The sequence below is a fragment of the Siphateles boraxobius genome, unplaced genomic scaffold, assembly GCF_051911475.1.
Source record: "Siphateles boraxobius isolate OS27281-9 unplaced genomic scaffold, OSU_SipBor_1 19, whole genome shotgun sequence".
NCBI classification, from domain to species: Eukaryota; Metazoa; Chordata; class Actinopteri; order Cypriniformes; family Leuciscidae; genus Siphateles; species Siphateles boraxobius.
In genome coordinates this window covers 31,850,204-31,863,661 of record NW_027508799.1, presented here as the reverse complement: position 1 = coordinate 31,863,661, position 13,458 = coordinate 31,850,204, and the positions used below count along the sequence as shown (strand labels likewise).

Genomic DNA, 13,458 nt, shown 5'->3' with positions numbered 1-13,458 from the left:
GCAGGCCTTTTATCCTCCTCCCTTTAATACCCCAGATCAGGAACAGCTTAACCTGTTATGTCCAGTCCGGGCTTTAGATGCCTACGTTCACAGAGCTGCTCTGTGGCATAATCTGAGCAATTATTTGTTTGTTTTGGGTCACTCAAGAGAGGATGCCCTGCATCTAAACAGGTGATGAGTAAATGGATAGTCGAAGCTATTTCATTGGCTAATGAAGCGGCCGGACGGCCTTCACCTATGGCTGTGCGGGCCCATTCTACTCTGAGTATGGCGGCCTCTATGGCCTTAATTTCGGGAGTTTTCCCTTCTTGACGTGTGTAATGCGGCAGGATGGTCCTCTCCGCTTACATTTGTCAGGTTTTATGACCTTGACCTCTCCACTCCTGGGGCGAGGTTGCTTGCTTCTTAGTGTGCGCAGGACTTCACACAGAACGGGCATTTGTCACTATGGCGTAGTGGGTATGGGGTTCCCACCGCGTCTCAAATGCAGCTCGAGTTCCCTTGAAAGGGAACGTCTCAGGTTACGTATGTAACCCTGGTTCCCTGATAGGGAACGAGACGCTGCGTTTGCCTGCCATACTTCCTGCATGCCCTGATCGACTTGCTTCAGGTTTTTCAGAAGCTGTCGCGGTCTGATTTCAGGGCTGCTTTATAGTTTCCTGGTCTATGACGTCACCTATGTCGTAGTGGGCTTCCATTGGACTGATTTTACACGTGCTTCATTACGTAATCACGCAGAGCGTTCCCACCGCGTCTCAAACGCAGCGTCTCGTTCCCTATCAGGGAACCAGGGTTACATACGTAACCTGAGACGTTTTCTATTGCTCCTATAAATATGGTATTCAGACATAATCTGGATAATCTGCAAAAGCCATTATGACAGAAAGATTAAGTTTCCAAATAAGGAGAAAGCCATGGCTTCTGCAAAAATATGTTGTTGACATATAACTATGGGTACAAAATAAAGGTTCCAAAAGTGGGTTTTCACAGGGAATGCCATAGAAGAACCATTTTTGGTTTGCCAAAGTACCTTTCAGTGAACAGCTTTTAAAATAACCATTTTTCTTACTGTGAAGAACATTTTAAGAACCTTTTTCCACTGTAAAGAAGCTGGAAAGGTTCTATGGATGTTTAAGGTTCTTCATGGACCCATCGATGCCAATAAAGAATTTTTTTTTTTTATATACTTAGGATACTTTCAGTAGGATACTTAGAAATGACACAACATTACATTTGAATGGCTACAATGTACAGTACAATACAATGCATATGCATACATAGAAATGAAGATGTAAGATGTTTTGCTTGAGCGACCACACAGGTTAGCCTTTGAGAGGCAAAAAAGTCCCGCTGTAACCACCCAGGCACTGGCCCGTGAAATGGTTTGGGATTTTGGTTTCTCAGATGGAGGCCTGCACTCGAGGGGTGAATTCAGAAGCGGTGGAAGAAAAGGAGCGCAATCACTTCTGTGCAATTTATCTTTGTAAAAGAAAAAAAACCACCAGACAGAACACAAACAAAACAAGAAAATAAAGCGGTTTGGTCTCAAAACCATTGATCATGAAATCCATTAAGATTTGACAGCGCACCAGATTGAAACTAGGGCAGTGAGCTTCCTTCACTTTGAGATGGAGCAATATGGAGAAAAAAATAAATAAACTCAGAGGTATAATTGGATTAAAAGGCAATCAAACGACTCTAAGATTAATCGATTTCTTGATTATTGGCCCACAACTCTCAGATTTTGAGTGCTAACACTAGCTGCTTAGCATATTCAACATAAAACGGAGGAGATAAATATGGAGAACACATTGAGATGCTTTGTGGGAGAAACTTACCTTGAAGTCATTTCACAGTGACCCTCTTTCAGTTGTCCGGCCATGAGTCATGAAACCATTCGCCCTTCGTCTCTGCCAGCATCTGAGGTCTGTTAAGTATTTAACATCCAGAACATTAGCACAAAAGCCACAGGACAATCCATTCGTCATGTCTCCTCAAAGGAATTCATTATGGATGTACCAAAGTCTTTGTACAAAGACTCCCATCGTTTCCAAGTCTTATCTCTACTACGAAACCTATTTCAGTGCACAATTAATCAAGAGTGTTTTGTTCTATTCCAGTGCAGATGCTTTGGTCTGTTGTGTAAGTGGACGACCGCAAGTTTACTAAGGGACCGTTTACACTACACCATTTTCAGCTAAAAAATGAAAAGTTCTTATGCATTTTTTGGCGTTCATTTACACGACAACGGCGGTTTGGGCACCTGAAAATGCTAACTTTTGAAAACGATACCATTGTAATCTCCATGTAAACTACAAAATGTGAATTTGTGAAAATGGTGACATCATGCACATACTTTATTACGTGTTCAATTTATAGGCGTGTAGTGTTACTTAACAAAGTGACATTGCCATCTACTGGCCTGGCATGCATAATACAGCATTTTCTTTGTCTTTTTCGCAGATCTGTGTGAACGGGGATCCTTTTGACAATATTGGTGTCTGTATGCAAAAAATGTGAAGGAAAACCTTTTCCGTTTTTAGTACATCATTGTCGTATAAATGAAGCCTAAAACTGAAAAGAACTGAAATACAACTAAACAAATATATTAAACTAATTATACCTATAGTACGATGAAATATGTCAATGTGTGATTTTTTTATGTGAGCTTTCTGTATTTCTATGCAGATATATACTGTATATATTAAATATTTTCCCTCACATTTTGCTGCTTTAATCAAACTTGTAGGGTCATTAAAAAAAAAAATATCCCCTTCGGACATCAGTTTTGGCCACTATTGTAAGCATCAATAAAAAATTGATCTAAATATCTAAATATAAATGCCCATATATCACAGTGTGAGAATTAGATTTTTTATATACATTTTTATAACAAATGTTTTTTTCTAATATAAATATATTGCAATATATAATGGCAAAATAAATGATCTCGTACAGTGATATAAGATCATACTGTCAACTCCTACTAAGTCGGCTAAAAAAAAGACCAGTATTGCTAGTTGCCAACATATACAAGTTGTTTTTTGGATGCTGTTGTCCATCTTCTTATATACCACCCACGTGTCTTCATCATCGAGTTCTCCATAACCCTCTACCATCCCACCCGGCTTTGAGCGCCATGTAGAGGCCCTGGTCATCGATCAGTGCTCAAATCAGCAAATGTCGAAAAAATACGAAAACATCTTTTTTTAGCAGGTCAGGACAGTGCCATTCATCTCCTGCCGTATGTGTCCTGCATCTAAATGAATGCTTTAGTAGAGAGCTCGCATTTCAAACCAGGTGATAATCTCTGAGCCAGCATGTGGGAGGGAAGGGAAACGAGTCGGTGGGAGGAAGACAAGGTCGTACAAGCACCATGGCAGGCTTACAAGGTCAATACTTTTTAGTTTGGCAGGTGTGCTCTAATTAAATGACATAGATCTGCACGGCACGCAGATAGCGAGATGCAAAAGTGCTAAGACCCCACCATGACATACGCCAATTAATCTGTGGCATGGGTTAAAAAGAAACATCAGTAGTGGAAACACAGAAGACTGGAGCAGATTTGTTTTTTTGGACAGCGCTACAGTCAGAGCTGGCAAGATCCCTGAGAGGTGTCATTTTCAGACATATATGGAATGAAAAACATAAGCTATCATTCATGGCATTAAGTACACAAAGGTAGACAGTAATTTGACATGGAGTGACGCTTTTTTTTATCTACGACTATAAATTGTCAAGGGAGACCAACCAATCAAAATGAATCATTACTGAGGACATTTGATGGCTTGATAATTTATCTTAATTTTTACTCTTCAGTCTCTCACCTGCTGTCAGTGTGATAAAGAATGATGTTTTCAAGAGGTTTCTAAAAACCACAAGCACACACACACATTCACCTACAACAAGGGCTGTCAGAAATAACAAAAACACCAAATTAAATCAATATGAACACTAAAGACAAACTTCCTGTAATGAGATATTATTGTTCTGGTTACATCCACTGACATGTTATATCTACATAATAGCAGGGGCCTTTAAATCAACCAAAAACTACATGTAATGTGAAACCATCAAACTAAGAGCTGAAACCTTTTTAGAATTTACAGAACCTAAACCAATCTCTCAGCAAACAACAAAAAAACTCCTTTCATTTTATTTTAATCCGCACAGTGTGAAATCTTTGATGGAAATGTTTTCATGCACTAGCACGAATTTTTTATAAATTCTAGCTCCGCTGTTACGAAATTCTAGCTCCGATGTTAATGTCTGGTGTTATTTAGATCTGATTTCTATTGGTTAGTTTAACAAAGTTCAGAAATGTGACTTCTTAATTGCTTTAATAACTTTTGTGTTCAAGATTTTCTTGCTGGAAATGTTATTCTCAGTCCCCTTCATCTTTCAATTAAAATATTATACGGTTTTATAAACTATGTGAATATAAAGATATAGGTGAGTTGTTCAGGTTAAATGGGTTGCATAATCACATATGTATTTTTGAGGTTAACAGTTCTAAAAGATCTAACCAGCTTAAAATGCATGCAGGGGCAATTTATCTTTGGTTCTGGGTCTGCATTAATGGTGTCACATTAAGCAGTTATGTATAATCTGTGATTCTTTTATCTGAATTTCATTTGCCAATTATTATTTTCAAGGCCCTCCTTATAGGAACCCTTTATAACCAATGTCCATTTCCAAGGAAGCTCAAATCAAATTTGAATTCAATTCAAAAGCTAATTACCTTTTTACATAACCAAGACTGCACAAACTGTTTTCTTGGCCCGTGTTAGTTAATTAAGCTATGAAACACTAATGTCTTTTCTTTTGATTAAACCTATAGAGCTGTTCAGTCATAGCATCAATCTATAGGCAAACTATAGAGGTATAACTTGGCATTGATTCCCTTATTGATTTTTAGAATGGCATTTTTCTGTTACGAGCAAAATAAGGTCCATGGTTAAAGGAATAGTTCACCCAAACATGAGAAATTTGTAATTTACTCACCCTCAAGTTCCAAACCCATATGAATTAAAAAATTTTCTGCGGAACACAAAATAATATATTTTGAAGACTGTCGGTAACCAGACAGTCGATGGGCCACATTGCCTTCCATAAGATTTTTTTTCCTACTATAGAAGTCGTAAAACTTGTCTTCCGCCATCTTGAGTACCTGATTCGGCAAGATCGTATCCGACTGACGTATCGCAAAGGAAGTAGAGCTTATTCTCTGGCCTGGCCTGAACTTGCGGGCCGATATTTCCCGTCACTATCCTCGGGCCGGGCCCTTGATCTAGAGATGTGCACTCCCAATGCAAAAGAGTGCGGCGCGGGACTAGATTTGATGGAGAGTGCGAGCGGCAATGCACTATGGGTGTGTGTGTGCGCGTTGCAGGGAGAATAAAACGATTCGCGGGACTCCCGCAAACTAGAAAAATCTCTGAATAAAACATATAAAAACTAATACATTTTTGCAGAAAAGCAACAAGAACTAAAACAAAATAGAAACGATTTACAGGCCAGAGTTTCCTTTTAAAACACGTTTGCAGCGTTGAGTAATGTAGCCAAAAACAGACATACGTGTTGATTTCTTCAACGCAAAGGCCAATCAGAAGCATTTAAGATAGACTCCCCTCACTGCTCAAAACCTCTATGCTCAAAACGGACTTTTTGTTCAAAGCTCTGACAAATCCTCTAATTGTAACAAACAAAGTGTATATATTATGAAAGATTCATTGTGCAGTCAGCTTAATTGATATTAACAGAGATGTGAGATCGCGATTAACTGATGTCAGCTTTTTAGGAATTATTAAGGGAGCGCACTTTGCACGCATTCAGTCAAAATCCTTCAATCATATCATGCCCAACCATGCACGCAGCTGCTTGCTTTTATGTTATAACAGTGGTTTGTGTGTGCAAACTCTCTGTGCAGTGTTCATGTTGTCTGTGGTGAGTGGATGTAAATGATAATGAGCTTACGCTAGTTTAGGGCTGTGCGATATCCTGATTTATGATCGTGGATTAAAATATATCCACCATCTGCTTTTGAAGAAATGTCGTAGTATCGTGCATTCTATCAGTTGCAGTTCTGGCGCCTCCGTCTCAGCATAGGCTACAACACGACGTATATTCACATAAAATGTTAACGCAAAGGAACGGGACAATGCAGTTCACATAAGTTCATTATTTGCATGTGCTAACAAGTCATTCACGTGTTGATGCGCGGTTCTAACAAGCGCTTTTCTGAGCGCGTACACCCGAAGCGCACGCGCAATAAGCCCGTCTACAACAGCGACAGGTTACTGAACGAAGTTATTTTTCTAGTCTTATTGCGCGAATACTGTCAAATACACACAGGGTTTACATAAACAAAGTTGGTTATGTATAAAGTGAAACAAAGCTAATGCCGCTAATTCCTAGCTAATGCCGTCAGTATTGTAGACAGTACCCGGCAGGTACTCAAGATGGCGGCAGTCAACTGGAAAAAGAGCGGATGACGTAAGAGGTCATGTGACAGATATTCATGTATAGCGTTTAGTTTAAATCACAGCTCGGTCAAAGCCGTTGAGCTCGGTAAAGCCGCAGTTTCCTTCTAATCTCTAACCGTTCATCCTACGAATCTCCTCCATATCGCCTTAAAATATCATTCTGTACAGAATTCAGATGGGTCCGATACATTTTCTGGTCGGCGCCAACTTGCACATATGATCCGCTCTGTGCTATCGTGTATCTGGACCGGAGCTGAGGCGGTTCATGTGACGCTAATGTCAAACCAGACTTCATTCGCCACAATGGAAAGCATATTTACACTGTCTGAATCGTTCCCGTTAAGTATTTAGATTCTAGAGAGCATTTGATTGGACAGAAAAGATGATGAGAAGATGAAATACAGAGTGGTGTCATCGACGGAAGTTATAAACTTTAAGTTTTGAATGCTTATATCTTCTTAATGTGAATTATGTTGTTGTTTTGAAGCAAACTAGCTTATAGATAACAGTACGGCTAACATTAATAATAGAAGCCAAAAAAATTCATTTTTGATTTCATGGGGACTTTAGCCACTGACCCTATTTTTCTCAATTGAAAACCGCTCTTTTAAAACCATATAGGAATTTCTCCCAGCTCAAAGTGCAAATACTCTTCTTTCGTTTTTGACTTCAAACTAAACAATTTTTTTAAACCAACTCAATTCAGAAGCTAGTTGATGGCTGGTTTAGCTGGGCATTAACTGGTTGTTCCAAAAAAAAAAACATCTTCAGCAATATTTCAAGCAAGAATTTAGCCTCCAAATAAACATTTAAAAATACTTGACTTTGACTTTATCTCTAGTGAACAATTTTACATGTGAAACGCATAATGAGGGGCGAAATTACGAATCCTACTATGGCAACAACATGTAGGCTCATGAATATGAATTACCCCATGCAGACGTTGCCATGCAATTGTAAAAACAAATTATTTAAGTGACGCTGACGTTGCGTCCTTACTTTCCAACGGATCCTCGTAGCTTATCGATATTAATAAACAAACCTTTCCCATAGTAGGGTAGGGTTCGTAAAATCAGGAAATGCAGCGCGATCACCTGACGCGTCGTCATTGCAGTTGCGCTCCCCGATCCCTCCTCGCAGCAGACCAACAACACCATGGCTCCCAAAGACCAACACACACACATGATGCTCTGGCTTTTCCTCCTGGCGCTTGTCCAGACCGCCGAGGCGTTTGACGGAGGAGATGCGCTGGCTTTACTGTTGGTCGCGACCGTGACGCTCGTGGGAATCTGCGCGTGCTTGGGCTGGTACGCGCGCACACGGAACGGCCAGTTTTGATGATCAACCTGCTGATCAAGGCCTGATCCGGAAATGTGACTGAGTGCAGAAGGACTGTCATGCATTTCCACTGAAGAGAATTGGAAATGCACGCAGAGGAAGGAAGGACGGACCTATAGGCAATGGATAATATAAGCTGTTGGTTTTATTCTTGACTAGGCTATTATCCATGTCAATGACACTATCCTTCTTGCCCCTGTGCACCACGTGAGAAACTTCTACATTATAAGCGTCGAAAAGTCCAGATATCACTGCATGAGAACAAGACCATTCTCTGACACATTTCTATGGACTTGGACATTCTGGCGGGCTTGTGATGGTCTCCTGCCATGTTACAATCACTGCAAGACAATCTGCTTTCAGTTTCACTCCTAACATTTTTGAATGCTTTCTCTGTCTGCATTTGCATTTCATGTATTTGCCAATGTGCTTTAGAGAGGGAGGGTGATGCTATGTGCTTTGTCTGTTTAAAGCTTATAAATGTTATTAACTATGTGCCTATTGTCCAAGTATGAGACTTTTCATCTGTTGCAAATTAATAGACTCTGAAAATCGAATAGCTCTTTCGTTTTCATTTTTTTTTTTTGCTAAATACACACCACAATAAACTGCATATACAATGGTTGCAAAAGTAATTCCTTCTAAGTCATTGAAAAACATAAAATAATAAACCAAGTGACATTTTCAAAAAATTATGGCAGTCATATTTCTCAAGCAAAACATTTCACATAAGGATTTTAGAGTGATATAAAAGGATTTGGACACTTCTTTATTAATGTATGCATTTTTACAACTCTTTTACAACTTACATTGCACACAAGGTGTACATTTTTCAGTTCATTCTGTCTGATTTGAACCCAGCACCTTATTTTACTGTTTGAGCTAAAGGGAATTTAGCCACTAGATACCGGTCCAGCTTGTAAAAGGTTGTTGCAACCATTCTACTTGATCTGGTTATTATTAAGTGTTCAAAAGCAACCTTTGGGGTCAATGCATGTCCAGTGCCAAGTATGCAATAGAACTAGACACCCATGTTGGTTCTTATTCAGGGCAATGCGGTGTATCATACACAATAGGCAGTGTCAATTATTGATGCTGAGTAAGTGTATCCTGTGCTGAACCATATGTAATATAGGCTAGCCACTCCTTTTAACATAATCAAATACACAATAAAAGTAATACCCCTGATTAGATAAGTTTAAGTTCAAGGTTTCATTTGTCAAATACAGTATGTTACACATGTGTGACCCATTATACAGTTTAAACAAGAATGAAGTTTTGTTAAATATATGGTGGCTTTATTATAAATAAAGCCCATCATTATTTTCTCTCTCCAGGTAGATAGATAGTGACATAAGTGACATATAGGCTATTGACAGATACACAGTAAACATTTATAATAACACATGCGACGATGTATATTATACAAAAGAGCAAAAGGGATCCGTGATGCTGCTGCACCCATCAGTGCAGATGATGCTGCTGCTGCTGGGATCACAAATAGCGCCAGTGCGCATGCGCCGTCCGCACCGTTTACTGTATAATCACAGTGGGGGAAAAAGAGCAGGCAACAAAACTAAACCTTTTTTTACGGCAAAGTGACTGCTGCCATGTAAATAACCACCAGGGAAACAAAGGGGGAATATCAACAGGTATGTTTTTAATTTATATTTTATAGCGTTGTCTTTGTTGCACTCGATATTTGCATAGATGTATTTGAAGGAATTGCTGTACCTATAATGGACGCTCAGCCATCCAGAAATCATTCCGTTTTAAAAAAGGAAAGGGAAAAATAGACCGCTTGTGTGCTAAATCCACACGCATTCACCCAAATGATCCTGTATCTGTTGCTTATTTTGATACAACACACTAAAACGTCTTCATTGGTGGATGATTTTGTAAAAATGCAACTGTATACAAAGGTTTATTATTTAGCTATTATATAGGGAAAGGCTCTTCGCTATGAAAGAAACGACGGCTATTGCATAGAGTCGGTTAATAGATGCAATCCCATTGTTTGTTTATTTATTTTTTACTCGAATTCGTCGTCATATCAATACTAATTGTTTATAAACAAATACATCTAGGTTAGAGAGAGAAAATATAGAGATGTAATACTAAAGCATGTGCTTTCCCCCAAATGACTTGCATTATATTGTGTTGTTGCACTGAACGTCTGTATGGAAGCCACAAATAATCTATATTTTTGTATATAAAATATAACATGATGCATTTCTTCATATTCCTTTACACAGTCAGTCAAATAAGGATTCATGGTTGATTTTCCACAGTATCATGATAAACAAGAGAGAATGAACACGGTTAGATTCTGCAGGATCTTTGGGTGTGATCAACAGCTTTTCTTGCTGCATTTAGACAAATGTTCCTTTCGAGTGTAGCTGATAACAATCATTAGATTCCACGTCTTTTTCCATTATACCACAGATGAATATGCCTCTAGACGGATGTCTGGTCGTGGTGATGAGCATCTTGTCGACTGCACTCTCTTTCTTTGCTATTATTTATTTAATTTGCCTTGGAAAAGGGGAGATGTTGGGGGTGGGGGTCTGTTATTTTAACCAGGATTTATGTTGGTGTCCAACGGCGAATCCTTATGCTGAATTAAGCAACTGTGTGAGCTCGACATAGACGGCATACCGTTGCAGCCGCAATTTTGTATGCAATTAGAAAAAATAACCTCAATGACAAAAGAAATGAGCGATGCAATGCAAAGCCCCCCAGTTTGTTTTGTGTGAGCGAATCCTAATGGGTGGATCGTGTTTTTCAGGCATCCTTTTAGGTGTGATGAGACAAAGGAACAAAGGATGCCTTAGAAGAGAGGCAGCGAAGAACAAGGCTGGAACCTGCTTCAAAGCACACCAGATGGATCTATCGCTCCACTCTCCATCTAGATCATGATACTTGGCTAAAGCTTTAAGCGTTCTCTATGATCCCTTCTCCATCTATGGCGAACTACAGCCATGCAGGGGACCACAACATCTTGCAGAATGTCTCTCCGCTCGCCACTTTCCTTAAACTGACCTCCTTGGGTTTCATCATCGGCGTCGGCGTGGTCGGAAACCTCCTGATCTCCATCCTGCTGGTCAAAGACAAGAGCCTTCATCGAGCGCCCTACTATTTCCTGCTGGACCTCTGCGCTTCGGACATCCTGCGCTCGGCCATCTGTTTCCCCTTCGTGTTCACCTCCGTCAAGAATGGCTCAGCCTGGACGTATGGCACGCTGACTTGCAAAGTAATCGCCTTCTTGGGCGTGCTCTCCTGTTTCCACACTGCCTTCATGCTGTTCTGCGTTAGCGTGACGCGATACCTGGCCATTGCCCACCACCGTTTTTACACTAAGCGGCTGACCTTCTGGACATGCCTGGCCGTCATATGCATGGTGTGGACCCTGTCGGTAGCCATGGCGTTCCCTCCGGTGCTGGACGTTGGCACGTACTCCTTCATCCGCGAGGAGGACCAGTGCACCTTCCAGCACCGCTCCTTCCGTGCCAATGACTCGTTGGGCTTCATGCTGCTCCTTGCACTCATCCTCCTGGCCACCCAGCTTGTCTACCTCAAGCTCATCTTTTTCGTCCATGACCGCCGAAAGATGAAGCCGGTCCAGTTTGTGCCCGCCGTCAGCCAGAACTGGACCTTCCACGGCCCAGGAGCGAGCGGCCAGGCCGCGGCCAACTGGCTGGCCGGCTTCGGCCGGGGTCCCACGCCTCCGACCCTGCTGGGAATCCGGCAGAACAGCAATGCGGCGGGCCGCAGGCGTCTGCTGGTGCTGGACGAGTTTAAGACTGAAAAGCGGATAAGCAGGATGTTCTACATCATTACCTTCTTCTTCCTGAGCTTGTGGGGACCCTACCTAGTGGCCTGCTACTGGAGGGTGTTCGCCCGAGGCCCAGTGATCCCGGGAGGCTACCTGACAGCGGCCGTGTGGATGAGCTTCGCCCAAGCAGGAGTTAACCCCTTCATCTGCATCTTCTCCAACCGGGAGCTCCGGCGATGCTTCAGCACCACGCTCCTCTACTGCAGAAAATCCAGGTTACCGAGGGAACCCTACTGTGTTATATGAAGGTTCAGTGGCATTTTTTGTTTTTCTGATGTGGTATTTGTTTGGATGCCCTGGTTGATCAGGGATGTGTTCAATTGTACAGCTCTCTCCTTCTCCTCTTCCTCTTGCTCCCTTTTCGAGGCCTGTAGTTGAACCGTCCGAATGGAATAAGATGATGAACGGACAGAGGACACGTCTCATGTTTATGTTCTAGTAAACAACCAATGCGAAAGGCCATTTGAAACCCAATACGCAAAAAAAAAAAAAAAAAAAAAAAAATTTAAAACAAAAATTAAAACAAAAAGAAAAAATGGATACATCAAAAAGGGACTGACCTTTGTTATGGATATCTGGAAGACTCCGGAACGGGTGTAAAAGAAATCAAACTTTTACCTTAAGGAAACCCTGGAATTTGTGTCTAAAAAGTTGCACTAACGAGAAGACCAGAAGATGCTTTTTTCGCTCAGTTGCATTGCAAGGATGTCTTGTTTTTCCCAAACTGAAATACGAATGCTTTAATCTGCAACAGACTTCTCTTTCACTGTAAGTAAACAAAACATGTGGGGTGACTAACTGTTGGAATACACCTTCACGAGAGGATAAATTGGTTTAAATGTAAGTGATATCTTTTTTCCTTTTAGGGTTGGGTTGGATTGGGATTGATTGGGGCGGGGCGGGCTGGTGGGCGGGTCTTAAGGGGGCGGGTCCTGTCGTGTGGTTTTTCGATTTGCAACTTAAATTATTTCCTGTAGTTTTATGATCCATATGGTATGTCTCTGTTGTCTGGCAATGTTATTTTCTTATCTCATTTTTCTAAGTCTAAAAACAAATGTTTGAATTTTGCTCTTGAGAACCTTGTACTTAAACTGACAGTGGAGAACCAGTTAAGCCTAGTTGAGTACGGCATATCCATGTACCCGAACACGCAAATTTTGTTACAGATACCACTCCAGCTGTTCTTGCCTTAATGGTTCTGGTGTTTTGTTCATGTTTTCATTTGCAAGGTGAGGGTTGTTTTCTAAATCCGCTCCTCTGAAATGTCTTTTCACATGAGGGTGAAGTGCATTTTCATTTGAAAAACAGTATCGACCACCACCACCACCACCATCACATGCACAGCCCATTTCTTACCCTGTAACGTTTGCTACACCCCACCGAGTGCGCAGAGCACAGGGAGCGTGTGTGTGTGGATGTCTGTGCGTGAGTGTGCGCGTGCGTGCGAGAGTGCTAGGCGAACAGCTGTCATGTCAAGACCAGAGCCTTAGTCTGAAATCTTGCACAATTTGTAAAAAATGTAATAGGAAAAACAAAAAACATTGTATTTAAGGCACAGAGTCTTGTTTCTACTTTCCCAACATTTGCTCTCTACTAATTGTTTTGATTAACTTACTTTTTCTCTTGTGGCCATTTTAATATTTATTCTGTATTCTTTTTGTATATTATAGGTAGATAGTGTGTAAGTTTGTGAGTCTTTCATTTTGAAGTCCCGAATGTGAGTACTGTTTAAGTTAGGACTGCAATTGCTGAAAGTTAACTGTGTAATCTGTTGCTTACATTTTTGAAAATAAAATTTTA

General features: G+C 40.8%; 2 protein-coding genes across 2 annotated transcripts; both read left to right on the top strand.

Annotated features, from left to right (window-relative positions):
* Positions 1-7,499: 7,499 nt before the first annotated feature.
* LOC143742258 (small integral membrane protein 30) lies at positions 7,500-8,515 on the top strand. Its single transcript, XM_077235031.1, has one exon. The coding sequence runs from the start codon at positions 7,641-7,643 to the stop codon at positions 7,821-7,823; it is 183 nt and encodes a 60-aa protein (XP_077091146.1). The 5' UTR covers positions 7,500-7,640; the 3' UTR covers positions 7,824-8,515.
* An 805-nt stretch (positions 8,516-9,320) lies between these two features.
* On the top strand, positions 9,321-12,528 carry gpr85 (G protein-coupled receptor 85). The gene is made up of 2 exons (XM_077235028.1): positions 9,321-9,475; positions 10,612-12,528. Exon 2 carries the CDS (start codon positions 10,771-10,773, stop codon positions 11,902-11,904), a length of 1,134 nt encoding a protein of 377 aa, XP_077091143.1. The 5' UTR covers positions 9,321-9,475; positions 10,612-10,770; the 3' UTR covers positions 11,905-12,528.
* Positions 12,529-13,458: the final 930 nt, after the last annotated feature.

Coding starts and splice junctions, on each gene's coding strand:
- LOC143742258 (XM_077235031.1), top strand. CDS start 7,641: ATGGCTCCCAAAGACCAACACACACACATGATGCTCTGGCTTTTCCTC.
- gpr85 (XM_077235028.1), top strand. CDS start 10,771: ATGATCCCTTCTCCATCTATGGCGAACTACAGCCATGCAGGGGACCAC.